The sequence below is a fragment of the Euphorbia lathyris genome, chromosome 5 (genome assembly GCF_963576675.1).
Source record: "Euphorbia lathyris chromosome 5, ddEupLath1.1, whole genome shotgun sequence".
NCBI lineage: Eukaryota > Viridiplantae > Streptophyta > Magnoliopsida > Malpighiales > Euphorbiaceae > Euphorbia > Euphorbia lathyris.
In genome coordinates, this window is record NC_088914.1 from 73,107,738 (window position 1) to 73,135,682 (window position 27,945).

General features: G+C 35.2%; 1 protein-coding gene across 4 annotated transcripts; it reads right to left on the reverse strand.

Moving 5' to 3' along the window:
* Positions 1-3,831: 3,831 nt before the first annotated feature.
* LOC136229263 (protein MRG1) lies at positions 3,832-14,732 on the reverse strand. Of its 4 annotated transcripts, none has more exons than XM_066017921.1 (12): positions 14,458-14,732; positions 13,692-13,745; positions 13,523-13,536; positions 11,742-11,887; positions 10,868-10,903; positions 10,151-10,191; positions 9,495-9,596; positions 7,237-7,316; positions 6,752-6,921; positions 6,450-6,534; positions 5,765-5,859; positions 3,832-4,867 (listed from the first exon to the last, which is right to left on the reverse strand). In XM_066017921.1, exons 1-11 carry the CDS (start codon positions 14,593-14,595, stop codon positions 5,769-5,771), a joined length of 957 nt encoding a protein of 318 aa, XP_065873993.1. In that variant the 5' UTR covers positions 14,596-14,732; the 3' UTR covers positions 3,832-4,867; positions 5,765-5,768. The 4 variants fall into 4 exon arrangements, with proteins under 4 accessions (XP_065873993.1, XP_065873992.1, XP_065873991.1 ...); XM_066017920.1 differs by lacking the exon at positions 3,832-4,867 and adding an exon at positions 5,464-5,584; XM_066017919.1 differs by lacking the exon at positions 3,832-4,867 and adding an exon at positions 5,464-5,638.
* Positions 14,733-27,945: the final 13,213 nt, after the last annotated feature.

Below are 27,945 nucleotides of genomic sequence, written 5' to 3' on the forward strand. Positions count from 1 at the left end.
GTACCTTTGACTGGTCATTAAACGGTCAATGCAAATTTTGACCCTTTTATTAAAAGTTTGACTAAATTTTATCTCTTTCTTTGATTTTCTGTATATGACTCTTTGGTTCTCTCTCTAAGCTTTACCTCCCAACTCTCTTTCTCCCCCCCTATAAACACAATTCGAAAGTCTCATATTTTTAGATGAGATACATAATAAAGATAGTAAAACTGTAGGTGACTTGTTACATAAACCCAACATGATATTAATGGGTTAAGGATTTATTAAATATATTTTAAATAAAACTTGTTAAAACAGAAATAGGAAAAACACAAATTTTTACCGAACACAATAATAGGATGAGTCACGGATAATGTCGCTCTCTTTAAGATGTTCGTGAAAATTCCAGAAAGTGCAAGCGGTGTGTATTCTGGTCGCCTCCAGGATAAAACATCTCACTCTCAAAGAGAAATACGAGTCGTATTGCACAATACGAACTCGGTCTGACTACATTCAACTCTGTTGCTCAATTTCAAATTTCAGAAAGCAGTATTGTGTTACAAATGAAAATTACAACAGGTATTTATAGAAGAAAATATGGTTGTTGTATACTGGTTTGATGGAGAATAATGTGGGAAAGAAATCAGGGAAGTGGGAACAGGAAAAACTAGTTCGAAAATTAAATTTAATTAAATAAAAATTATTATTATTCCCAAAAAATATAGGTCCACACCACACCAACCCGGCTTGGATGAATGGTAGTGGCGGCACATGTATATATGGTGGTGGTCAAGCATCAAGTACCACCTCATCCTTTCACAAAAGTGGGTACCCCTTGGAGCACACCCAAGTGTGTGAGTACCTTTTTTATAAATATCACTAAAAAGTAATTTCTAAGTAATGTGGGATGTCTTTAACTCTTTTAAAGTTCTTTGATGATAAAAAAAAATACTTAATGGTTTTTTCATAAATTCAATTTGGGCCTAAGTGGCTTAGCCCGAGAATCCCTCACTAAAAATTTTAAAAACATGTACTCAGCATATACATAAGGTCAAGCATAGATAAATGTATCTTTCGATTTAAACCATTGTATAGTAAATATAATCCAAATTATACTAGAGTGACTCGTAGTCTTGAACTCTATCTCAGACATTATACCACGCCAAAACCTTTTCAGAGTGTAGTTCTAATAGCCCATGCGTTTTTCCATGAACGCCTATCCTGGTATGATGAATGCTCTAGAGTTTTGTCCTTAAACTCATAGGAAGCAGTCTTACTTCCACATTCATATAGGTTAGTTTATTGGAAGTAATACTATAGCTATGTACTTCACTCCAAATGGAGTATAGATCTTATTAAAAGTTTCTATTATCTCTATCTAACATCGCTTCAGGAAATTCATGCTTCAAAAATGCATGATCTAACTTGTATTACATCACAACTTGTTGTTACCTATTGAATTTATTTCCATAAGAAAATCTCAAATAACAGACTTCTCAACCAACATGCTTCTTCATTAGATGTGGCTAGTGCAATAAGTTCTTATTCCATGGTTGATTGAGCTAGAATATTCTGTTTCTCATACTTCCATGAAACAACACCACCAGCTATATTAAAAATATAGTGATTAGTTTTCTTAGAATCATTTGACAGGGTGTTCCAATCAGCATCATTATATCCCTGAAGGACTGCTGGAAACTTTTGGTAATGTAATCCAAATTTCATGGTTCTTTTAAAGTATTTCATGGCCTTTTCTATAGCATTCCAATGCTCAACACTAGGTCTACTAGTAAATCTGAAACAATTATTTCACGATATAAGCTATATCGATCTAGTACAATCAGTGGCATACCAAAGGCTGCCAATTATGCTAGCATACTCTGAATGTTTTACATTGTCTCCAATGTTCTTAAAAAGTTTTACACTAGGCTCATAAAGTGTGCATTTAGATTTACAGTCAAAGTAGTTATGTTTCTTTAGAATCTTCTCAATGTATGTGAGATTGATCTAAAGTAATTCCATTTTTAGACCTAATTATCTTGATGCCAAGCGTGACATTTGCTTCTCCTAGATCTTTCATGTCAAAATTTTCACAAAGCATAGACTTCACAGAATTCACAACGTGATTTTTTTTTTTTTAAATAACACAACATAAATATTAGATCCAAAAATTAGCAAGTCATCAATATATAAGGATATAATAGTGCAAACATTGTTTTCATATTCATAGTAGATGCATTTATCACTTTCATTCATCTTGAATCCATTTGAAATAATCAGATTGTCAAAAATTTCTTGTCATTGTTTAGGTGCTTGTTCTAGGTCATACTAAGACTTATCTAACTTACACATTTTATGGGCTTGATCATAAATTACAAAACCCTCAGTTTGATCCATATAGACCTCTTTTTCGAATTCGCCATTGAAAAGGGTAGTTTTAACATCTATTTGATGCACAACAAGATTGTATACAGAAGCAATAGCAATCAAAACATGAATAAATGTAATTCTAGTAACATGTGAATAGGTGTCAAAGAAATCTACATTCTCTCTTTGTCTAAAGCTTATAGCGACAAGGCGTGCCTTATACTTATCAACTAAACCATCAAGTTTCAGTTTCTGTTTAAGGATCCATTTACAAGCTATTAGTTTATAACCTGGTGGTAAGTCTATTAAGTGCCAAGTTTTGTTTGACTCAAGTGAGTCCATTTCATTATTGATGGCTTCTTACCATAAATCAGCATCTAAAGAAGTGAGGGCTTCTTGTAAGGTAAGTGGATCATCCCCTCCTGTGAATGCATAAAAGTCAGGACGAAAGTCTTTAGAGACTCTAGGCCTCTTACTTCTTCTAGATTCATATTCTCCATTCTCATTATGTATTATAGGTCTAACAACGGGCATGTTACTAGATGATGCACCCTCACTATTTCTCAAATTAAAGGGAAATATATTTTTATAAAAATCAGTATCATTTGATTCCAAAATAATATGTGCATTCAAATCATATAACCTATATGTTTTACTATTCGCAACATATTTAATAAATATACATTCATAAGCCCTACTAGCAAGTGTGACTCTCTTAGAGTCATGAATTCTAACATAAGCCAGACGGCCTCAAGTTCCAAAATAAGACAAGTTTGGTGTTCTATTTTTTAAAATCTTATAAGGAGAGATTTTACTAGACTATTAAACACATAACAAACAATCAATAGAATTTCTCCCCACCAATGGGAGACAGCACATAAACTAAGCATTATAGTTACTACAAACTCTATCAGTGTCATATACTATGTCATATTCTTCCTTTCGGCTTTTCCATTCATTTTTTGTGAATATGGTGCAGTGGTTTCATAATATAATTCCTTATAATTTATAAAAGTCAGTAAACGTGCTAGAATCATATCATGTGCCTCTATCACTATAAAATCTCTTAACTTATTGCATTGATTTTCTATTTCAACAATGAATATTTAAACATATCAAAAGTTTCACTTTTATTTTTCATCAAATATACAAAAATAAAATCAGAGCAATCATCAATCAAAGTTATAAAGTAATGTTTATCATTTCTGGTCAATTTTCCATCTAATTCACATATATTCGAATGAATTAATTCTAAAAGTTTAGAATTCCTAATCACATATTTATGAGATGTTTCTGTGATTTTTACCTGACTACAATAATCACATTTCATGAACTCTTTTAAATTCAACTTTGAAATTAAATCTAAGTTACTCATATTCTTAATGATACGCTTATTAACATGACAAAAGCAAACATGCCAAACATTAAATGTACATAAGGTATAAACAGAAACTCATTTTATTAACTTCAACATTCAGTTTAAATATACCTTCAGTCCCATAACATTTTCCTACAAACACATTATTTTTGTATTAGTAAACAAATCTGTCCCTGAGTGAACCCCACCTTGTTGAGAAGATAAAGTCTTTTCAGATGTGAAGCTCAATTTCACACTACCAATTCCAGCAACAATAGTGATGGGGAATTCATCCAACAGCACTTTCTTATTCTTGGTCATAACATTATATTTTTTGAACATATTTCTATCATAGCAAACATGGCAAGAAACACTGGTGTCTACTTACCACCCATCTCATCCAACCTATAAGGTTGATCTCAAAAATCATTGCAACAAAATTTTATTGTTCTTCAGTCAGGTAAAGAGAGAAACCACATTTTCCGTAGTAAGATATAACATCATTTTTGGTTTCCACCTTCAAAAGTGATCCCCCTCAAATCGGAATGGCTTGTTGATATCAAACAATCTATTGATTTATTTGGTAGCCATAATAGTAGTAAATCGTCTTAAATTTGTTAGAACAGCAGGAAAAACACTTTTACCAAACACAGTAATGGGATAAATCGCGAACGATGCCACTCTCATTAAGACGTTTGTAAAACTGCCAGAAAGTACAAACAGTGTGTAATTTCAATTGCCTCCAGGATAAAATAACCCTCTAAAAGAAAAATCCGAGTCCTATTGCACAGTCTGAACTCTATTTTGTTGCTCAGTTTCAAATTTCAAAAAGCAGAAGTATTTTTCAGTGTTAAAAATGAAAATCACAACTGGTGTTTATAAAATAAAATATGGTTCTTGTGTACTAGTTTAGTGGAGATGGTGTGAAGAGAAATCAAAGAAATGGAAAACATGAAAAACTAGCTCATGGAAGACCAAATCAAAAAGAACTGTTTGAGAAATAGAAAATTTAATTAAATAATTCGAAAAAATAAATTAATATTAATTATTATTCCAAAAAATACAGAGTAAACATCACACCAACCCGACTCGGTCCGGATCGGACGACGACGTGGTAGTCAGGTATCAAATAGGTCCTCACCCTTTCACAAAAGTGAGCTACCCCTGAAACATATCCACGTGTGTGAGAACCTTCTTTATAAATATCACTGTAAAGTGATTTCTAAACAATGTGGGATGCTTTTAACTCTTCTAAAGCTCTTTGATGACAAAAACTTTAATTCAATTTGGACCTAAGTGGCCTAGCCCAATGAATGATCTAGGTCTAACAGATCTAGGTTAACTCTGTTAGACATAAAATGTCATAGTCAAAATAAGTAATAAAAATTGTATGTGACCTACAAACACAAGACAAAATTAAAACTAACCCGATTGAATTGACAAGACATTTTTTGAATTGAATTAGATTGACTCATTTGACACTAACCGGTATTTGTCACCCCTAACCTGAACAATCACTTACTGATGCATTTCTTCTGTAAATGCAAAGCATACATGCCATTTAGTGACAAATGGCAGGTGCTACTAAATTATTCAGCTTCACATAAGCACAGAATTCGTTTTTGCAACGAAGTGTCACATTTTGCATTGGCTCTCAGTTCATATATATTTAATGCACATATCAATCACCTATATTAGGTCAAGTACTTTGCATTGGTTCTCGGTTCATATATATTTAATGCACATATCAATCGCCTAGATTAGGTCAAGAGTTGCATGCTACGCCAATAATTGATGGACGATCCATCAAAAATTGCGTCGTCAAAAAATGAAATAAAAGTGAAATGTTATTGTTACAACAACACTAGATGCTCCATCTGCCTGAAATAAAAGTGAAAATGTTATTGTTACAACAACACTAGATGCTCCATCTGCCTGTTCTGTTAAATCCGCACACAGCAGCAGATGAAATGAGATGATATGCAATATGGTCAAATGCTCACCCACAACTTTTGCCAGCTAATGATAGGAAATAACAGATAAGATAGAGCATTTGGCTACCTGCTCAGTCATCCTTCCCTTTGCCTTTACCCTCAGAGACTTTAGAACCATCATAAGCTGAAAGGAAGAAAGTACTCTGATTCTTCTGCAGAAATCTGCAGGGGTCATACAAATATCATGTCAGGCACTAAAGGTTGATCATAAATGCTACAAGCATGATTTAACAAAAAATGGAAAAGTACATATTGAACCAGAAAAGTTTACACAATAGGCTTGAAAAATATCTACTGAAATTTCATTATCAGTGAGATAGATGATTATTGCCCACATAGTATCTCATTCACCGAGAAAACTAGCAACTTGTTTCTCAGGTTTTTTTTTTTTTCTTTTTTTTCAATGATGAAAATTCTTTCAAGAACACTCCTACTAATTACTAAATAATCCTCATTATCGATTATTTTGCAGAAGCATGGTTGAATAATTATCTCAACTTTTGGAAAGAAAAGTTCAGTTTATAACTCATTACTAAGCATGCTTTAGTGTGTGGAAACAACTGCAATAAAATAATAGCTGGCTGAATGATTCCTTGGTAAAGAATCTTTCAATTTAAGGAACTCCCTTGCATGCAAACCACTATGAGGATGTGGTATAGGTGAACATGCATCTGTCTGACCCGAGTTCTTAGCATCAACTTTCATCAAGGAATATTAAATATTAATTTGAAATGCAAAGATGTAGCAGATACTTGAGAAAGTCGAGTAATTTCTGCTGCAAGCGTGTCAATGTATCCTCTTCAATATTCACATACGCCAATAGCTCAGGTAACTTGACTGCAAAGATAAAAAAAAAAAGGGAATAGATATGGGAAAAGTTAGATCAGTTCAGTAAAAATGAAAATATTTGTCAGCAAAATGAACAAAAGGGTTCAAAATGAAATGAAAGTAATTCATGCATAGAACCTAAGGTACATGATCAACAAAGCAGATAACCTAAGAATACCAAACTAAGGCAAACCAAAATTCATAAACATCGAGCTATCAACCCTACCAAAGAGGCGCAATAGATGTTCCCCGCCATATATGGTTGCCGGAGACGTGTCATTTTTTACAGCATCATCATACTGCTGGCGCTCTTTCTTGTATAAGAGCAGCACTGGTAATGCTTTGTCAAAGTAGCTGCGTATCCCTTTCAAAATTTCTCCTACTGAATCTGTCATCCTGTGTTGACAAAAGCACAGACACACCACTGCTATGAGTGCAAGCTAAAACATCCTAAATACTCATCTAGAAAATAGATGACGGAATCAAGACAGGAAGAAATTGCAAATAGAACAACTGAAAGAGGTCTTTGCGTACATAACCAAGCAATTATAACCTAAAGCAGGCATATTTAACAAGGCAATTCTAACTTAAAAATAAGGGTTTCTAGAAGCGTGTGAGGGGCTCAGGTTATATCATGTATATTAGAGCCAAAATCTAATTTAATCACAGCTGATTCATGCAATTTCAACTAGAAAGGATGTAAGAACTTACATCCCATCCTTTTTTGACCTGTATTCCAGGTACTTGGCCAAAATATCATCCACAGTAGGTGACCGTGGAAGTTTGACAAGCTGCATAGGAGAAAAGGTAAATCAGAAAAACGAGCATAGTGGGGAAAAAAAAAAAAAAAAAGGAATATCTTTTTCCATATAATTGCAAATTGTACTTTCTATGCGCTTGCTAGGGAAACCAAAAAAAAAAGTATCTTCTATTGCAAGCTTGTAAGACCATGAAATCAACTATAAAATAAAAACATGTGGCTAAGAAATCATTAAAATTTCTTTGAAAATTGTTGTTTCACAGGTAAAATTCTCCAAAGTTGAAAAGGATGCGACTATAGTTTTGGCTTCTTTTCATTCAGAATGTGGGCAGGCCACTTTGAATTACATGAGATTTATGCAGGGTGCAGGCTAATGCTATCTCTTGATCTCTCATGTTCACGGATTCAGCACTTTTATCCAGTAAAATTATGCTTCCCTTCATTCAGGAGTGAGATCACCCACTTAAAGTTAATTTAGTTTTAATCTGAGGCAGGGTACACACACACACCAAACAAAAAATAAAATAACGGATAAAGTTTAAAAATCAAGTAGCACTCTGATTTAATGGGAGAAATAATTGAGAATCAAGATAGAATTTAGTAGAATTAATTCATAATGCACATCAAACAGATGAATCCACATTCAACTGTTGTTCCAGCCAGTATGATTCAAGCTGGAACACAAACAAGGGGTAATGAACAGCCATGAAGAATGGGGATTAAGTTTCTGACAGAAACATGATGCCCTACTATACACTCGTACCTTGATATATAGCTAAGATGGATAGAGGAAGACCGAGATTAACTTGGATGAAGGTTGATTGTTAGATCTTTGAGAGGATCTCATAAGGAACAGAAATGAATGGAAAAGAATCTATATAGCTCACCCAAACAAATAGGAACTAAGGCTTGGTTACAGTTATTGTTAGTTCTGAATTCCTATGAAGCACGGAAACGTTCAGCATCCAACGTTTCAATGTTTCCACAAGATGTGGGAAACGGAAACGGAACGTTTCAGGGTTACAGAAACATTGAAACGCGTTTCCAAAATTTTGAATACTTACCACACATAATTTCTCCAATTAGTAATTTTCTTGAGATTGAAAACGATCTTCCGACTTGAGAAAAAACGCAGTTATCTGGAAGCTCTCTGTCTATTTGTTAATCTTCTTCTTAATACTGAAATGAAACTCTGATTTCCTCTTCTTTGAGTCTGGGTACTCCGATTTCTTCTTCTTCTTCGAGATCGTTTCTTCTTCAAATACAGTCTGGTCTGGGTTTCAATTTTTTCTCGGTTTTTTTTTTTTTTTTGTGTCTGGAGGTTTCTGGAATGTGTTTGGTTGGACTCTTTATATTCTTTATATTGCTATGAATGTAATTTTTTCAGATAAAGATATTCCAGAAGTCTCCACTATATTTCTTTTTTATTTTTTTAACATAAAAAATTTAACTTTCATGGTGGAGTAACTATGTTAATTATTTTAGACTATTTTAATTTCAATTATGGAATTATAAATTTTACATTTTTTATGTTTTATCAATAATTATTGTATGTATTTATAATTTATCATTATTTTTAAGTTTATTATATTTTTTTAATATTTATAAATATGGCCCTATATTTTTAATATTTACACGTTTCCGTTTCCTATAACAACAACAACAACAACAAAGCCTTAGTCCCGAAATGATTCCGTTTCCGTTTCCTATATTTTTCAAAAATTCCATTTCCACGTTTCCATTTCCGTTTCATTTTCGTGCATCATAGCTGAATTCTCTAGCAAGGATTAGTTTCTTCTGCATCGACCTCTCTCACATAATATTATATTTACTTTCAGCTTAAATGATGCCATCATAGGAACAACAAAATGGATTAAGCTGTGTAAAAAGAATTCAGGAAACCCTAAGATTGCAGCATTTACTACACTACTAAAAGGGCGGCCCGGTGCACTACGCGTCCCCGCTGAGCGATCCGGAGAGGGGTCCCACCACAAGGGTGTACTGGGAGCAAGCCTTCCCCTACCAATTTATTTGGCAAGAGGCCGCTCCTAAGACTCGAACCCGTGACCTCTTGGTCACACGACAACAACATTTACTACACTACTGCAACAAAAAAAATATATATATATATTCATTTGACTATATCTGCAAGAGCAATAAATAATTAATGAAATAAAAGGATCCCAACAGTTCATGATATGATACATACCTTATCCTGCTGAGTGACAAATTCCCAATCATCCACAAGCTGCCTTTTAAGTGTTGATGGTATTTGAATCTTCACAAGCTTGTCCGCAGACAAATTATCCTTCTAAAGGTTTTATTTTATGCCATAATACCACTCAAGAGCTTTAGAAATCAAATAAGACATTTGAAGCTCCCCAAAAAGAAGCTATGCATGAGGTGTTTGTACAACTTGACCCAAGGTAGTAAAACATGTAACACAAGGAAAAACTTCTCAAAAGTTGAGAAAACCAAAGAAAAACATTTGAAGCTTCCAAAAATTAAGAATTTGTGTGGTAATGGATGTGTGCATTTAACATTAAGCAGTAAATAACAGTATTTACTGATTCAGAAGACAGTATGTTTAAAATCAACAAGAAGTGTAACTTGAAAGGATAATGCAATTCTTTTTCTTATTTTCTTTTCCACTATGATGAATCCCATCAAAAAACTTATCATGTCTATAACTATAAGAAGGGAGCTAGAAAAAATCTCTTCCATGCAAAAGCTATAGCATCCAACAAATAGCTCAAATGAACAAGCAGTACAAGCAAGAGGTAAATTGGAAAAAAGAATACAAAATTCACCTCAATCCCTTAGTCACTTGTAAATTGGGGAAAAAACAACAAAAAAAAAACTGACCTCAATTCCTGAGTCGGTCTTGCGCTTCTTCCCTTTTGCCACTGCAGAAAGAAGCAATACTTTATAAAAAGTTTCCATCCAAACAATACCATATCATCAAAGACATGAATGTAATAGATTATGAACCATTGGAAAATTTAAATTCTAAGGATTTCTACAAAAAGATCTTAAAACCAAAGACTCTAATAGATGCATTTAGTGAAACATTTTAAAATTTTATGTTTAACAGTCCTGTAAAAATCATATGTTGGGCAATCCCCGCAACATAAAAATAAAATACATCAGCTTATGGCACTATCCAGTGCATGCTAATGCAATGTACATCAGGTTGAAAGAAATTTTGCTAAGAAAACATTTCATTTTGACATGTTATACATGTTATACTAACACTACACTGCTATAGGAAAAAGATATAGCTGAGTGCAATAATTTTTCTAAATTGACGAGAATACAGGGGAAAAGACCAATGTTCTCATATCTATTTTTGAAGCTCACCAACACTAAATTCATTGGTGCAGTTCTGATAGGAAGCATACATAACTATATAACAACCTAAAGACATCCAAATTTAAATATAAGAAGAAGCAGGGTTGCTAACAGACCCAATACATGAACGAATCTACTATGAAGAAGAGAAAAAGGCAATAGATTAATCACAAATCAAAGATAAAAATAAGAACAAAAACAAAAAGAAGGTATAGAGCTTCAAGAACGAACCATTGTTTTTAGTATCTTCCTTATCCACTTTTGCATCTGGAAAATCAAAACAAGTGACACTTACTAACCAAATTAACGAAATTCTATGTATTTCCAAAGTAAAGGAACCTTGATAGCACAATTTAATAGCCATGGTCCTAAAATGAAACTAGATATACACAAAGCAATATATGACACAAGTCACACAACAAATAGTTCAAGTCCTAATAATGTCATTGATTATATGTTTAAACAGTGAAGAGTCTGAAAGAAATTGAGAGCTTAGTTAAAGTCATCAAACATAACCAGATAAGAATCTGCAAATCTCCATTCACCAGAACGAAAGATAGCCATATTAGTGCCAAAGCCCTCTTCCACTAATTATAAGACTTCGGTGTGCATAGTAGAGGGAGCCACCAATAGTAGTAAATGGAGTGATGGATGGTGAATCAAGCCCTTGGATTAGTAATCTGTGCTCAAACTACTTAATATACTAGAAGAAATCGAAAAGGAATCATTACTATTTTAAAACATATTGAAATTTGGTTTTTCTCTATGAGTATAAAATGAGAATTAATTGAAAAAGTGCACAACAAAGAGAGGAGAATGGAGGAAAAGAAAGAGAGTGACAGAAAGACAAATAGATAAAAAAGAGTCCTTTCTGGAAAACGGAAATATAAAGGATAGTTTCTCACATAAACAGGAACGAAACAGTTGTGTAAAGACAGCTAAATGCATTTTAAATGAAAAGGAACAATTCTCAATAAGCAGCTGCAGAAAAGAGAGAGTTGCATAAACGGAAGACCTTTTTGAAGTGATGTAGAAACTGCATAAAGTTTTGACTTGCATTAGAAACTTAAAATGAAAATTTCAAAAACAAAGAAGTGAAGCTAACCGGCGGAGGTTTTTGGCTTGGTCTGCCCAGAACGTCCAAGCTTTGAATTCCTGTCTATGCCCTGTTTTTTCTCAAGGGTCTGCTGTTTACTGACATTCTCTTCAGTATGTTTCAAAAGCCGGTCCGTGCCTATCCATTCATCCCAACTGTTGGCAATATGTCCAAGCCACAGTAATGATTTCTGTATCCCTTTCCCAAAAAGGGGATGCTTATTAATGAAAGAAAACTACCACATACAAAATACAAATTTTGGGGCAACCTTTGATCTATAAAGTAAATTCGAATGAGATTAGTTTTAAACTAAACGCACATAACGCATTCAAATGAACAAAGTCTTTTAAGAGGGTTTCAAATGTTCAATCAATGCAACTCCTTTAGTTTCTGTTTGAAAAGAAGAGGGTCAACAATTCCATATATGATTCCATCCTGTAGGTTTAACTAAAAGCACATAACGCATTCAAATGAACAAAGTCTTTTAAGAGGGTTTCAAATGTTTAATCAATGCAAATCCTTTAGTTTCTGTTTGAAAAGAAGAGGGTCAACAATTCCATATATGATTCCATCCTGTAGGTTTAATTCCACTCGCCCCTGATTGTTCGAAAGCAAATTTTGTTTTTGCTTTCCTAAAAAGTTGTTATATCTATGTGTATAATCTTACATTGTTCCTTTTTCATATACCTTAAGACAATCTGTATGGTTTCTTTTCTAAATATCCATGTGATCCCACTTAACAATGATAATTTGCATATATAAAAACAGGGATGAGCTCATTCAACATGACTCCTCAGGCAGCCCAATGTATATATAAGTCACTATGACACTACCTGACATGTTAGACAATTCCATTACTAACAAACCTTATCTATGCACATGTTCTGTACTTAAATAAAATAAAAAAAAAAAAAAAAAAAGAGGATGTCTTTGATAATTCCACATGACTCGCCAGTTTGGTATAAACAATATTTCTACAGAAAAACATATCTCAAGTGGTGATGCATCTATATATGCATGCTTTACTATTACAAATATGAAATTTAATTAACCTCTACCAACATTTGTATAGTTAAAGTCTGTTAATTTACAGAATAAAGAATATATTGCATTAGTTATATGCGACTTTCAGAAATCCAAAAATCAATACTTTCTTCCGTTCCCTGCACCTAGTTACTACCTATCGTATTCTCCTGAAATATTTAATTTGATGTTCTTTATTTCTCCTTCTCACCAAATCAACGCTGAGGCATGCATATTATATGTCATACAACTAGTTAATAATACAAATGAGATTATTTTGGTTTGCATTATAAATTTATAGTCCGTAGGTTGATTTTGAAATAATAATATAAAGACCAGCATAAAAAAAATACAAGACTTCAAACACCGGTTCTCTTTATCCCTATCTTGCCTAACTCTCAGACGAGATGAATGAAACAAAATGGCGCTATTATGATAGTATCTGCAAATTGATGTTCAATGTGCAATGTGAAACAGTTGTTGCTCCACTCTTTCAAGTTTATTTATATGATGGTAGTCTTTTTTTAAAGCAGTTACTAATTCACAGAATGTTAGAGCATTCGAAAGTGTGCAGTGCGCCACCTTATAGATAGTGAAAATGACATCAATTAATCACTAAGTTAAATACCTAAAATTTGAGGTCATACTAGGCCGAAAATAAGAAAAGATACATAGAGTAATAATCTCTAGAACTTTTTCAATCATAATGCTCCAAAATATCAGCAAAAAAAGTATAGTAGGAAAAATAGAGCAGAATATATACTCACTTTTTATTCCAACCCTACAAAACAGCAAATGGAAGATCAATTAGTAGTCTTCCATAGTGATACTACAATAACTCAATAAAATAAGCAATTAGGCATAAGCTGTAATATAATCAACTTATACAGATAGAAAACGTTAGCACCATAAGAGAAAAGCAAGAGAGTAGCTTACGAGGTAATGAACAAAATATCTCCATTCATTTTTCCGGTGCTCAGCTTTTTGAACCTAGTAATAAAAACATATAGAGTAAAAACAGGAATTTAATACAATGATCATAGTGTTCTGTTTTAGCACGATGAAACAGGAAGTAAGGCAGAAATTAGATAGGAAAAGAACACAAATGGATGGAATGGTTTTCATGAAACCAGATTATATAGCATAACATTCATGTGAAACCAAGGACTTTCTATCCATTACTTAAAATCAGCATCAAATTTCAAAGAACCTTAAAGCTGTTTATGTAATTTTCCTAGTGAGTTGGAAATTAACAATAGCATAATTTCGTTTGAACACAAAAATAAGTGAAAAGATGAATCCTCTGAAACTACCACTCTATTTTCACAAACACGGACACAAGGTGCCGCCTCAAATCACCCTCTCGGTAAAAGGAAAGTACACCATTTCATTTTTCCAGGGAAATAACAAATTTGAATCTCTAAAAGTATAAAACCCTAATTTCACATTCAGCATTCTACAGCTTCGCATAATACCAATTGAACTGAATCCATTACCTCGCTACCACTAGATACGAAGGATTTGGCCGAAACTATACGGATCACACTTAAAGAAACAGAATTAAACAGAGAAAATTAATACGTATGGAAATAAGTAGTTGAAGAAACGAAAAGCACACTTAAAATAACAGGTTCGGAGGCACATGTAAGCTGCAAATAAAGCCAAAAATAACAGAACAAAAGAGAGAGAAACAGATTAATGCCTTGGCCTCGTAGATTCGAGGACCGTGATATGCCAAGACGCGCTCGCCTTCGACGAAGACGCATGAATTGGAAGGAGGGGCGTCGCCGCTTGATGCCTCTCCATCGCTGCCGGAATTGTCCTTGGATGAACTCCCCATTTTAATCACTGAAACCGATGAAGTGATGGAAGGAGGAAGAAGTTTCTCTCTTCACTGATTTTTTCTCGAGAGTATTTCCGGTTTAAAAATGATATTGGCCCTGACCGGCAGTTGCTAAAAATGATAACTTGCTTGCTGCCTTGTGCTAGCCAGCTTGAGAAGGTGGAACCGAAGTTTAATATAGAACCTAAAATTTATTATATTTATTATTACGGCCCAATACTTTTTATATCTTAATATAAAGTATATTTTAGGGTTAAGTTGCAAAATTACCCCTAATATTTTGGGTTAGGAGCAATTTTACTCCTAACATCTAAAGTGGTGCAATTTTATTCCTAACGTTGATAGCCAAGAGCAATTTTACCCTAACGTTAATAGTTTTTGTCAATTTTATCCAAATTATAAAATACAAATATTTTTGTTTCTTATTCTGCACCAATTTTATATCAATTCATTCTAAAAAAAATCATATTTTTTATAATTTAATAATAAAATTAAAAATTAATATTTATAAATTTAGTGGATTTTTTGAATTTTTTTGTCCAATTTGTACAAAAGAAATTATATGTTTATTTATTTTTTTAAATCTCAATATATGTTTGTAATTGGTTACTGATAAAATGACGGACTTGTGAAGTGTAGATGACAAGATTCGTGACCGAAAAGACATTTTGATGAATTATTTCTCAAATTGACCCAATTTATCAACCTTAGGGATAAAATTGCTCTTGGCTTCCAACGTTAGGGGTAAAATTGCATCATTTTAGACGTTGGGCGTAAAATTGCTCCTCACCGAAAACGTTAGGGATATTTTTGCACCTTAACCTTATATTTTATTTTATTTTTTAGCAAAATATAAACATGTAATTTAGAAGAATGATTATTTCCAATTCCATCGGCTTCTACTTTAATTTTAGCTGTGTTGGTGATATTTTGCGAATATTGTTAATTTCAACTTTGGCTTTTGCATGTGATTGTACGAACGTGCTAAGAAAGTTAATTTCCAATTAATTTTAATGTTTTTGGGCTGTAAAATGTGCATTAAACTTGACTTATAGAAAATGAAACGATTGTGCTAAGGATGCAAGGATCGATAAAAAAACATTTTTGGGTTCCTAGTTCCAAAAATAGTATTTTCCAAATGCAAAATAAAAAGCAAAATAGTATTTTCAAAATGAAAAAAAAAATTATTTTTTATTTGTTTAATTATGTGTTGGCCAAACGACAACTTATTTGGGATGTTGGCAAAAATCCAACTTATTTCGATCGTAAATGGCCTTTCGAACATGTTTGAAAAAACCAAATCATGTTATCTCATATACCAAGACATTTAATAACATTTCTTCAAGAATAATATGAGTTTTTATGTTAGTAACTCCATTGTCACGATCATGTTCCCAATGTGAAGAATCTGATTGTGAACTAGAACCCAAATCAATAAAGAAGGTTAAAAAATATGAACCTTTGGGATTTTCAAGGTGGCAGACAGGCTGAAGTTGATCATTGTTGAAAAGAATTATGGACTGTTGCCTTGGTTTTTCATCTGAATTAATAACTGTCGTAACAACCTTTGGTTCTTGAAACTTTGGAGGAGTTGGAGCACCACTAACATAAATTCTAGTTGAAATTCTACCTCATGCATGCCCCTCGAGTCATGGTAAGAAGGGTTGTCATCCTCTTGACTGAACTGTGAGTTAGAATCATAGAGAATATCTTCCTCATATTGGAATTCCATAAGTGACTCCTCATCCATGATGCTAGGATACTCCATAATATCCAGGGATTCTAGGGCATTCGTATGTGTGTGTGAGAAATCTCTAACGACATATCAAGCTAAATTTCTTCTTCTTGGATGCCCCCCGACTTATAATCATGAAAACTTCCATCTTCCGGACTATATTCTGAGTTGCAGTCACCGGTAGGGTTATCATCCCCTAGAGGATCTTCAACCGATTCTTCATCCATGTTAGAAATCTCCGTAGAAACCACAGATGTCAGAAGACGAAATGGTGCTGGAGGTATGTCTTATGCCGTTTGAGCCTGAATTTTTCCTTATACATTAGACGCTTTAACCACTTTTTGCAAATTAGCAAGGCTAGAGCTCATGCAGGGCCGGCTCCAGGGGGAGTTCCCCAAGGCGCTAAGGGCCTCAACAAAATTTAAAGCCTCAAATTCCATACATGAATGTGTTCTCCCTTTCTTTTTTATATTATTTTTTTAAAATAAAAATACTTCTTTCAAGTCAACCAACACCACACCAACCCACCTTCTTTCTTTTACACGTTGCACCTATTATATTCCTCTCTTTTCTTTTTTGAAGAAACTATTCTATTCCTCTCAAGTTTCAATGCTACAAGAAATTATATGGTGCTATTACAGTTTCAACTAGACAATCTAGTTGGAACTTGCAACCAATAAAATTGGTCCAAATATTTATTTCAGCAGGGTCCACATTTAATTACAAAATAAATAAAAACCTTGAAACTAAAATCGATACTCATTGTTCTCGTGCGTTTCTTCATAGCACATTTCTTTGCACGTTTCTTCATAGCACAAAGGGTTTCAAACTAAAACTAAAATCTTAATGTTAAAAATCAATGATTTTGTTCTTCAAAACCAAAACCATATTCTAAAATAAATGGGTTCCTCCTTTTGCCCTCTAGAATATTCATCTTTAATATATGTTCCAACTTAGATAGAACAATTGGGATAAAGAAAATCCAGTAGTTATTTTATCATTGGAACATACCTTTAAAAGAATGGAGCTTGTTCAAGCTTTAATGGAGGAAGTGAATATCAATTAAAAAACAAAAGATCTAGAAACTTGTTCATACTTTAATAGAGAAAGTCAAAATCAAGTTAAAATTAAAACAAGAATCTTTTTGCTTTATTTCTTATTTAAATATTCTATTTAATTTTTTCATTTTCTATTAAATTTCTATTTCAATTATTAATATAAATTAATTAAATAAATTAATAATTTGAATATTTCTATTTAATATTCATTTATTATTTATTAATATTTATTTCTAATTTTTTTTTATTTTTTATTTCTATATTAATATTTCTATTTCAAATTCGATTTTAAATATTAATTTAATACGAAAATCTAGATTCAGTAATAAATCCTTATTTTACAGTAATCAATCCAGCTTATATAGAGAAAAAGAGTATATTCTTTTAAGAGATGTTTCATTTTAGTTTTAGTTTGAAAACTTATTGATTTGTGTTATGGAGGAGAAGAAAACACACGGATTTTAATTTTAGATTTATTATTTTAATATTTTTATATAAATATGGACCCTGCTTATACGCAAGTTTCAACTAGATTGTTTAGTTGGAACTATAATAGCACCATACAATTTCTCCAATACTACACATTGCATCTATTGTATTTTTTTTCTTTTTGTAAACACCTATTCTATCCCTAATGCTACACATTACTATTACACCACCGCCTTTAATAAGAATTTAAGATAGATATTTCTATATAAAATATAAAAACTGCTAGGCTAATCCTTTTATAAAAAACTTGATTTCTCTTCTCTTTTTGAGTTTCGCCATTTATTTATTTAGTTCACTTACAATTCTCATTTCAAATAGTAATTTGTTTGGTTCTTGCTTCTATTGATTAGAGATTATTTTCAGAAATAATTTTCATTCTAAGAATAATTATTCATGAATAATCTGAGATGGTGTTGAACTTTTATTCAATTGAAAAAAATTAAATTTTTTATTTCAAACAAATCTTAAACTTTATGAATTATTAATATTATGTCCTTAAATTTCTAATTTACTGAATATAAATTTTCCTAATGCCTAGTTTTGGAATTGATTTATTAATTTTGATTGGGTATAAAAAAAATTTGTTATGAAAATTCGGTTTAAAATTAATGAATTATAAGTGCTGTATTTATTTTTTATTTTTTGCTATTAGTTTAACAATATATATACTTGCTTATAGGATCATGAACTGGTATAAAACATTTTACTCATTCTATTCCATTATATGAGTCATTCTAAGGAATTTCACACAAATTAAGAAATACGAATAATATAGAGTGATGTTAAGCCCAAAATATACCTAAAATATCATCAATAATTACATCAGTTTTGCTTCGAACTCATACTATTTATACCTGTTTAGAATACTTTTACTTTCAGATATGTTTCTTTCTTGCAAGGTACCTAAAATAGTTGGTAAAATCCAAATAGGAACGAAAAGAGGTTAAAAACAGAAGAAAAACCCTACAAAAGGAGTCGAAGACGACGAAGATCAAACACACCAAAACGAGGGCGAGGATGAGGACAAAGGTCGAGGAAACGGAAAATACTCCGTGACGCGACCGAGAATCCTCCATTCTCGGTCGCGACACGCGTCACCAGCTTTTTCCCTTGACGATTTCGAAGACCAAATAATTGCTCCCCCATTCTCGGCCGAGAATTTGCATTCTCGACAAGTTCAGAAATTCCTGGAGAGCCATTCGCACACATTCGTTTTCGACGAAACGCGTTCGTTTGGGTGGATAAAAACATCCATTCGCAAAGGATACGACCCTTCACAACGGACACGACACTTCAATCTCGACTCTTCAACATCTATAAATAAAGAGTTGATGAAGAGTTGGAGATATAGAAAAAAGAGAAGATTAGTATAGAATTAATGCAGGAATTCCGAGTCAAGCGATTCAGAATTTAGAGTTCATTTCTGTAAATGCAATATGATGTACACACATTGTTTATTCAATAATTACAAACACAGTAACGTTTAGATTTGTTCATATTAGTTTACATTTTGGTAGTAGCCGACCGAATCTCTATTACGAAGTTACAGCGAGAAGATTTAGTAGAGGATCCGCCCCTGAGCCTGACAAACTCTAACGAAACCCAAGAAAAGGATTGACAACCCGTTCACTTGCAAGTCGTCGAAAGTTTCCATGCTTCTTGTTCTCTGTAAACTTGTATCAAATTTATATTTCATCTAATAAAGTTCATTCTATTCGATAGATTTTTATGTAGCACTTTGGTAAATGATCCGAAGTGAGTTCTGGTGTTTTCATTAAAACGTAGTTAAATTCAAAATCTTTACAAGGAAACTTTGTTGAACACTTAGGCAAATTGATATCATCAGTAGAGTATCAATTTGGTTAAGGTAGCGATCTAACCCGACCGTAGGAGGATTGACTGCAGTTCAAAGCCCTAAAATTAGAAGAATCGACGTTTATTTCATCGTTATAATTTATACAAAGTTTAAAGTTGTTTTCTTTGCTTAATGCAAACGAATACATTTGTTTACTTTTCTAAAGAACTAAACCTTTCTGTTTTGTAAATTTATCCCTAAATCAGAAGTATTTTCTAACATTTGTTATACTCTAATCTAATTCTTATTCTAGCAATTTCAAAACCAAATCCGATTTAACGATTTCCCATATTATAAACCTTAAAAGTAAATTTAACCAATCTAAAATAAGTTTTTGTTAAAAAACGTTCCCTGGGGGATCGATATCTTTTATTACTACAAGCGTATACCGTGCACTTGCGGAAATCGCATCAACAAGTGAAATTAATGAATTTATATTGGTTAACTAAAAAAATTCTTTCACATCTAATGGTTGAGGAATAAAATGTTCAAAAACACATGGACCAAGACAAAAATGTAATGTTTGGACCGAAAAACTAAACTAAAAGTTCTTAGAAAATTAAAATGACTTCTATTTTAGAAAAAAAAACTCAATTGTTATAATGACTTATAAAGTGGAAAAGATTGAGTAATATATTATCAAATTTAATAGAGAGTGCCACTATTGATGAAAATTTGGTTGAGAATATATCTTCAATCAACTATGTCACAAGAATGAATGGTTTAATCCTATTGTCTATTGAGAATAGAGTTTTGGCGGAACTTGATTACATTGTAATTTGAGATTTTGCACATATAAAAGCAAGATGAATAATAATGTCTTAAATTGTAGTTAATAATATACGTGTATTTATTATTTCTAAAATAATATATATGAAATTTAAATATTAAAAAATTAAAAAATTTGCCTAGGGCGTCTAAAATGCTGGAGACGCCCCTGAGCTCATGGATTGCATCGCATCAGACATACTTTTTGGCCACTTTTGTACAGATGTGATCATAGATGCGTTCATTTGTTGGGTTGTCTGATCTAACAATGGATTTTTCCTTGGCTGCTCTTCTTCATGAGGCATGGATTCAGTTTCTTTATCATTTTTATCAATTGGGGTTAATGTCGCATCTTCATGATTATTGGGTAGTGGATGGACATCCTCTGAAAAATAAGGGTTACGTTTCCACATACGTTCTCTTATTTCCGTATAACAATGACCAAAATGATTTGTACGGAACTCTTCAATTCATTCAACACAACAATCAGATTCATGATCAAAATATGATGTCATAGGAGGATCCTTGTCCCAAAATAGATTGTCGACATCATGAAGTGGGGCGAAAAAAAAGAGTGTGTCACAAATATAAATTGTTATAAAAAAATATTTTAAAGTCCCATCGAGCGTGCCAAAAATTGTTGGCGACATTTTGTGAATATTGCTAATTTCAACCTTGGCTTTTGCGAGTGATTGTGCGAACGTGCCGGGAAAGTTAATTCCCAATTGATTTTAATGTTTTTGGGTTGTAAAATGCGTGTTAAACTTGACTTCTAGAAAACGAAATGATTGGGCATAGGATGCAAGGATTAAAATCCTTCTTGGGTTCCTAGCTCCACTACATAAAGCTTAATCAGTTAAAACAATGGTGACTAAAATGAAATTAACACAAAAGATTTGGGAATTTTTCCTTTTTTATTGATTTGTGAATATTTTTATTACAAATGATGAAAATTGGAAACGAAAGCGATAATTACAACTGAAAACTACGTTAATTTTGTAGAGAAATTACATTTGACAAAAGCAATTAATTGTGAGAACAAAAATATGACAAAAACTGAAATTGAAATTAAAAACTTGAAATTAAAAGTGAATTAATGATTCGTCGGTGTCTAAAGATGAAAATTTGTCTCGTATTGTGGGTGGCAACGACTATGATTAATCAAACGGAAAATTAAATGAAGATATGGAGCACTTTCTTAAAAATAAGATTAAGAGCCTCTTTGTTTCAGCTGTTCGTGTTTGTTGTTATTTGTTTGTTTTTACTATTTGCGGTTGTTGATAGATAGTAGATATTACAAAAAACAGTTGCTTCGGAATTTTACCAAACACTTTCTATCTTCTGTTTGGTATTGAAAGATAAAAAAACAGTTCCAAAAAGTAAAAACAAACGGGTACTAAGGCTCTTTTCTTTGTCTCGTAATTTCAATTCAGTTTAGTAGCATTCAGTTCAGTTCAGTAATTTATCATTACTTATTAATTAGGGAATGCACTACAGTGATTCAGGCAGCCTTGGCGGATTCCCGCGGTTCCTGGTAATCATCTCTGTGCGGGGAGCGGTCCCTGCGAACACTCCGACGATCAAGACAGTTAGATATTCAATGGGGATTAACAAAGGAAATATTCGAGAAGATATGGGGTTACCCGGACAGTCTATTCAAGAAGCTCTCCCCTTCCCTTCCCTTGTTAGGGGTATTTATAGGAGATCGGTGTGGGCTCCTGGGCCCTTGGGCCTAGTCTTGGGCCGGGATATATATATTCCGAATCATGTAGTCCCCCCGTGAACAGGTATGGCGAGCATTTCATGCGATTTGGCGAATTGAAGGCCTGGAGTCGATGTGGTTGTGTTATTTTGAAATGGTAGAAGCGGATAGCCGATTGTTTCGATTATGAGGAAGGCCCATTAACTTTCGTGCTTCTTGATTTAGGGGTTACAGTTGTAGCATTGAATGCGATAGTTATTGCCCCCTGCATGCGCCGCCATATGTATTGGAAAGGGTGTTTTGCCGGCGCTGTCACTTTATGTTGTATTTATAAATAGTGGAGAAAGGACTTCCCCTTCTCTTTTGCTTGCGATTTTCATTTGGGGACTTCTCTTGTACCTGGAAATTTCTTTTTACAAAAAGTCTGCCTGTCGTACTGTGGAGTTCGTTTGTTCGGAATTAGGAGGTGTCCGGTAGCGCAGCGTCTCTCGTATCGTCCGGTGGAGCTTGCTTCTAGCCATGTCTTGTTTTGCCTTTGTCGGAGGTCAGTTAAACCTTGCTTTTTCTGCTTTTCCTTTGCTTTTTTGTTTTCTTTGGGGAGAGGGAGTATGTCAGAGGGTTCTTCCTGGGGAGCCTTCAGACGTTTGCCGCCTGTTACTCCGGGTGACTTTACTCTTCATGATGCATCGCGCACTCGTTCGTCGAAGCGAAGGAGGCGGACCGAGTCGGAAGGGGAAAGTAGCTCTCCTACTGTAAAAGCGAAGAAGAAAAAGGCAGTTGCGGTTAGGGCTGCCCCGAGTTTGGAGAGACCTGTTGGTGGCATTCGGCCTGGTGTGCTGGAGGTTGTGGTGACTATGCCGGATAACTTGATAACGCCAAGACGTCACCCGGGCACTTTGTATGAAGAAATGAGGTCTAAGATATGGACGAGACAGGCGGGTCTGGCGGGCACCGATGGTAGGCGTTTCGAGCGAGCGAAACGCCCGAGGAGACCCGAGTCGTTTGCTGTCGAGGACGCTCATAGTATAATCGTGTCCGCAGACTTGGCCTCGATCTCCGCGGCATATCCAATAGGGTAGCCGTATGAACTGGTTGCTTTGGATAAGGATGACCGCTCTCATCATGCTGGTGGGGCGAATGAGCTGATTGTTTATGAAGAGCAGTTTGAGCCGGGCATGCGGCTTCCCCTTCTTCCATTTTTTGTGGAAGTTCTGAAGGAATATGACCTTTGTCCTGGTCAGATCCATCCGAATGGATGGCGGATGATGGTCGCTTTCTACTCGTTGTGTCGGTCGGCGGGATTTAAAGCGACGGGTCTTGTATTCCGTCAGTTCTTCCGGCTGAATCAGGGGCTGAGATCGCAACACGTTACATTTTCTCATCAAAAATTCAAAGTCCTCGGGGGGCTCAAAGACAAAGTCAGCGAGTTTAGGCATCGGTTCTTTCTTGTTCGGAAGTTGGACGGGGATTTCCCGTTTCGAGTTGTATGGAATGATGACCCTATGGATTCTGGTCGATGGTTAAGGTCGCGGGAGATGTTGACCTCCGAGACTCATTTGGTGAAATACTTTAAAAAACTTGCCGGTTGGAGAGGACCAGAAGAAGGACATGGATGAACTCATCGGGCACTTTCTCGCTTCCGGATACTATATTTGGAATCAGTGGCGGATGGCGCAGCTTAAGGGATGGGTAGCGTCGGATTTTGAGAAGTGGAAAACAGGGTACAACTTTTCTGCTGGCGAGCTTGCTGAATTGGAAGCTATAACTGTGAATATTGCTATAGTAGGTGAGGAGTGTGAGGGGTTTTGTAGTGCTTTTTCCTTTACTTAGAAATTGTGTTTGAATGGCTTTATGTATGTGCAGGTGTTGGAGATCCGCGGGTAAGCATGGACTTCGAGCCAGATGAGTTCGGTGTCGGCATCGAGAACACTGAGGAAGCTTTTGCTGGGGCTTCGGCCTCTCTTGCCTCATTCTCGTCACTTGAGGATGCGAATCAAGTTATTCAAAGTATGGGCAGGGTGCTCTCTGTAGCCGGCGACGGGGAGGTGGCTGCAGAGGTTCCCGAGGGGCTTCCTATGAAAGATAATGAGCTTGTTAGGGTGGGGGAGCAACCCGAGTTTGTTCCTGATGACAGCGTGATGGATGAGGGTCAGATTGAGGCTACGTCGTCTCGAAAACGCAAGTTGATCAAGGGGAAAGGAAAAATGGGGAGTGAAAAAGAAGGGTCGGCCGTTCCCGGGGGTGCTGGTGGTGCAAGTGAGAGTTCAAAGCGAACACGCACCAGGGAGGCTGAGCTGTCGGCAGATCTGGTCGATAGGGTTGGCGACCACCCAGAGATGGTGAAGAGGATGGACACTAAACTGGCAAAGTATCGTGAGTTCATTATGGGGTTGTCGGTGCACTCCGATATGACGACGTCGGACCTATCTCAAGCGATGGCCCGGGTTGCCAAAGTCCCTGGAGAGTTATTCCGGATGGATGGTGTCTCGAAGGCGAATCTGGGGTTGGAGACTTTGTCGGCCATTGGTGTGGTAAGTTTTGTTTTTAACATGGTCATTTTCTTGAAGGCTAGAAACTTATCATGTTGTTATATTTGTAGGCTATTACGAATGCGAACATGGTTTTTGATATGTGTGTGAACGATGAAAACGTGTTCCGGGAGATGGAGAGGGTTTGCGAGGCATTGTGGCTGAGCTAGAGACGGTGAAGGCGAAGTTGGTCAGTGCCGATGAGTTGCTCGTTCGTCGTGAGGAGCGGATTACCATTTTGGCCGACCAACTAGCGGAGGAAAAGAAGAAGAACGTCGAGCTGTTGCAGCGATTGTCTCGTGATGTCGGAGAATTGCGGCGCCGCGGGCTGCTGTTAAAATTGGTTGTGCCTTGGACCCGCAATCTGAAAGAGACTTTGTCGGACAAGACCCACCAGCTTGCCATGGCAATCGAGGAAAAAGTTGGCGCTCAAGCGGAGAACGAGAGACTCCGTCGGGAACTTGAGCTAGCGAGGAAAGAGGCGGCGGATCTGCGGACTTTTGCTCGGCAGCGCGAAGAGAAACTGATCAAAATGGACCGAATGATGCTGATTTTTGCAGCTCATAGTGCTGGTTATTCTATGCCTCCCAAGGTGATCTTTGCGTCAGATGTTTTCGACAAAGAGGCCCAGACCAAAGCTGTGGAATTCTGTGGTCGGTTCAAGAAAAAGACGTGAACGGTGTCCTGTTGTAATTTCTCTTGTGTAATGATGTAACCGTACTCTGTTGGATTTTGGAAGATCTCTGTGAACTCTTTATCATTATCTCTGTACTTGATTTTATTGAAACACCTTTCCACAAGATTTTGATTTGACAAAATCATCCATGATTAAGAGACAATTAAATTTAAGTGCTTTGATTTAATTGTACTAATCCGTTTGTTCAATGTTGAGTACAAATATGAATGCAAAAATAAGACAGGACATAGACACAGCGTAAGCTGAGTAAGGAGCATCTCAGCATCATAAAAGATAAGTCATCATCACAACAACAGGCTAAGAATAAAGATGATCTGAGAAGCTGAGTAAAACGGAACTCAGCATAAAAAAAGAAATGTCTGCTTCAGAATGAAGTCTTACAGAACGAAGCTGACATTGGAAGCTGAGTACGGGAGAACTCAGTATGAAATCTGGAAAACCATCAAAGGCAGTGGACAACGAAGTCAAGCTGAGTTATCCTCAGGACAACATGAAAAGTTCGTTGGCTAGAAGACAAAGACTGCCAACCCTCTGCGCCAATAATAGAAATCTCGGAATTACACAAAAGCCAAATTCCAAGATGAATGGGTCAACTGACCGTGGTTAAAAGATGAACTGCCGCAAAAAGACAAAGTCTGCAGGAAAAAGACAAGCCTGACGTCTGAAGAATTCAGGATTCAGGATTGGCCTGCACATCTGAAGCTGACCAGAGATTTGTCCCCTAAAAGAGCCGTTTTGGACTCAACGGACAAATCAAATTTCAAATGATTTGTTTCCTACGTTTCAACTATAAAAGGGACAAAGGTTTCATTTGGAAGATCGCCGATCAACAAAAACAAAAAGGTACAAGAGAGAAAAGATACAAAAGCACTTAGATACAAAAAGAGATCTTACACCCATCTTCCATTCTTTGTGTAAATGCTAGAGTGATTACTTGTAATCTTCTAAAGTGTTCTTTATTTGAAAAGGAACAAGTGTTTATCAATTGTAACATTGAGAGCGCTGTGCTGAGTGTTTGGTTGTAAACATTCAGTAGTAGAAAAATCTAGGTGCTGGGTTGTAGCACTTAGTAGGAGTTGAGTAGACGGATAGAGGAATGTACTCTTGCATATTCAACTGCCTTGTAATCGGTTTGTGCTCTACCTTTAAAGAGCTCAGTATTGGATTCTAAAAGCCCAGAGGACTCTGGGGACTGGACGTAGGCGGAGAGGCCGAACTAGGATAAGTGATACTGAGTAATCTCTAACCCTCTCTCAATATATATATTTGCATGTGTTGTGTGAGAAGTTTACTCAGCATATAACATTGTTTAAAGTTGACTCTGGTTAATTTCAAGTGCTGAGTTAGAAGCTGACCTCCAAGAGTGTCAATATCTGACTTATAAGTAAAACAGCCTTAGTCAATATCCGGCCAAAGCTGTCTTATACCATATCTGGCCAAGCTGACCAAAAGCTGAGTTGACAAACTCAACAAATTACTAAGTCAGCATATTAATTAATATAAAAAAAAGTTATATTAGTTCATAACCCCCCCTTGGAACTAATCACACGGGACCAATAAGTGGTATCAGAGCCTAAGCTCACTACTCAAAGATATAACTATCTTGAGCGGATCCCCATAAATGGCTGAGAACATCACTTGTTTCCTTCCAGGGAACCAAACAACACATATACTCCCTGAGGGATTATCAATCACTAGACCTCCCCTATTCTTTGGGTCCAATTATACATTCTGGAAGAATAGGATGAAGAACTTTATTCAAGCCACAAACATGAGTGCATGGCTTGCCATTGTTCAAGGTCCACATGTGCCATACAAAACTGTTGACAATGAGAAAGTTGTTAAGAGCGAAGCTGAGTGGATAGAGGATGACCTCAAAAAATTACAAAATAATGCTTCGGCTATAAATATGCTTCACTGTGCTTTAGATGCTGCAGAATACAATAAGATTTCAGGTTGTGAGTCAGCACAGGAGATTTGGAAGAAACTGGAAGTAACTTATGAAGGCACAAGCAAGGTTAAGGAGTCTAAAGTCAATCAGCATATGAGACTCTACGAGCTGTTTGAGATGAACGAGAATAAAGACATCTCAGAAATGAACTCAAGATTCACAAACATCATAAATGAGCTCAAAAGACTTGGAAAGAACTTCACTGAAGAGGAACAGGTGAAGAAAATCCTGAGAAGTATGCCTAAGAGCTGGCAAGCAAAGAAACAGCCGCAAAAGAAGCTCAAGACTTGACTACCTACAAATATGATGAGCTGATCGGATCCTTGCTGACCCATGAAATCTCTATGAAAAACTTTGAAGCTAAAGAAAAATCCGAAGATAAGAAGCAGAAATCACTAGTGATGACAGCTGACTCCACAGAAGCTGAGTCAACTGATGATGAGGAAATGGCTATGTTCACTAGAAAGATGAAGAAGCTCTTCAGAAGAAATGACAAAAACAGTAAAAGGCCATTCAGAAGAAGTGACAGGTACAAAGCTGAGTCCAGCGACAAATACAAGAAGG

Coding starts and splice junctions, on each gene's coding strand:
- LOC136229263 (XM_066017921.1), bottom strand. CDS start 14,595: ATGGGGAGTTCATCCAAGGACAATTCCGGCAGCGATGGAGAGGCATCA. Junction 10,192..10,867: donor GGAAGATACTAAAAACAATG/GTTCGTTCTTGA, acceptor TTCTTTCTGCAG/TGGCAAAAGGGAAGAAGCGC. Junction 6,922..7,236: donor AGGTCAAAAAAGGATGGGAT/GTAAGTTCTTAC, acceptor TTGTCAACACAG/GATGACAGATTCAGTAGGAG.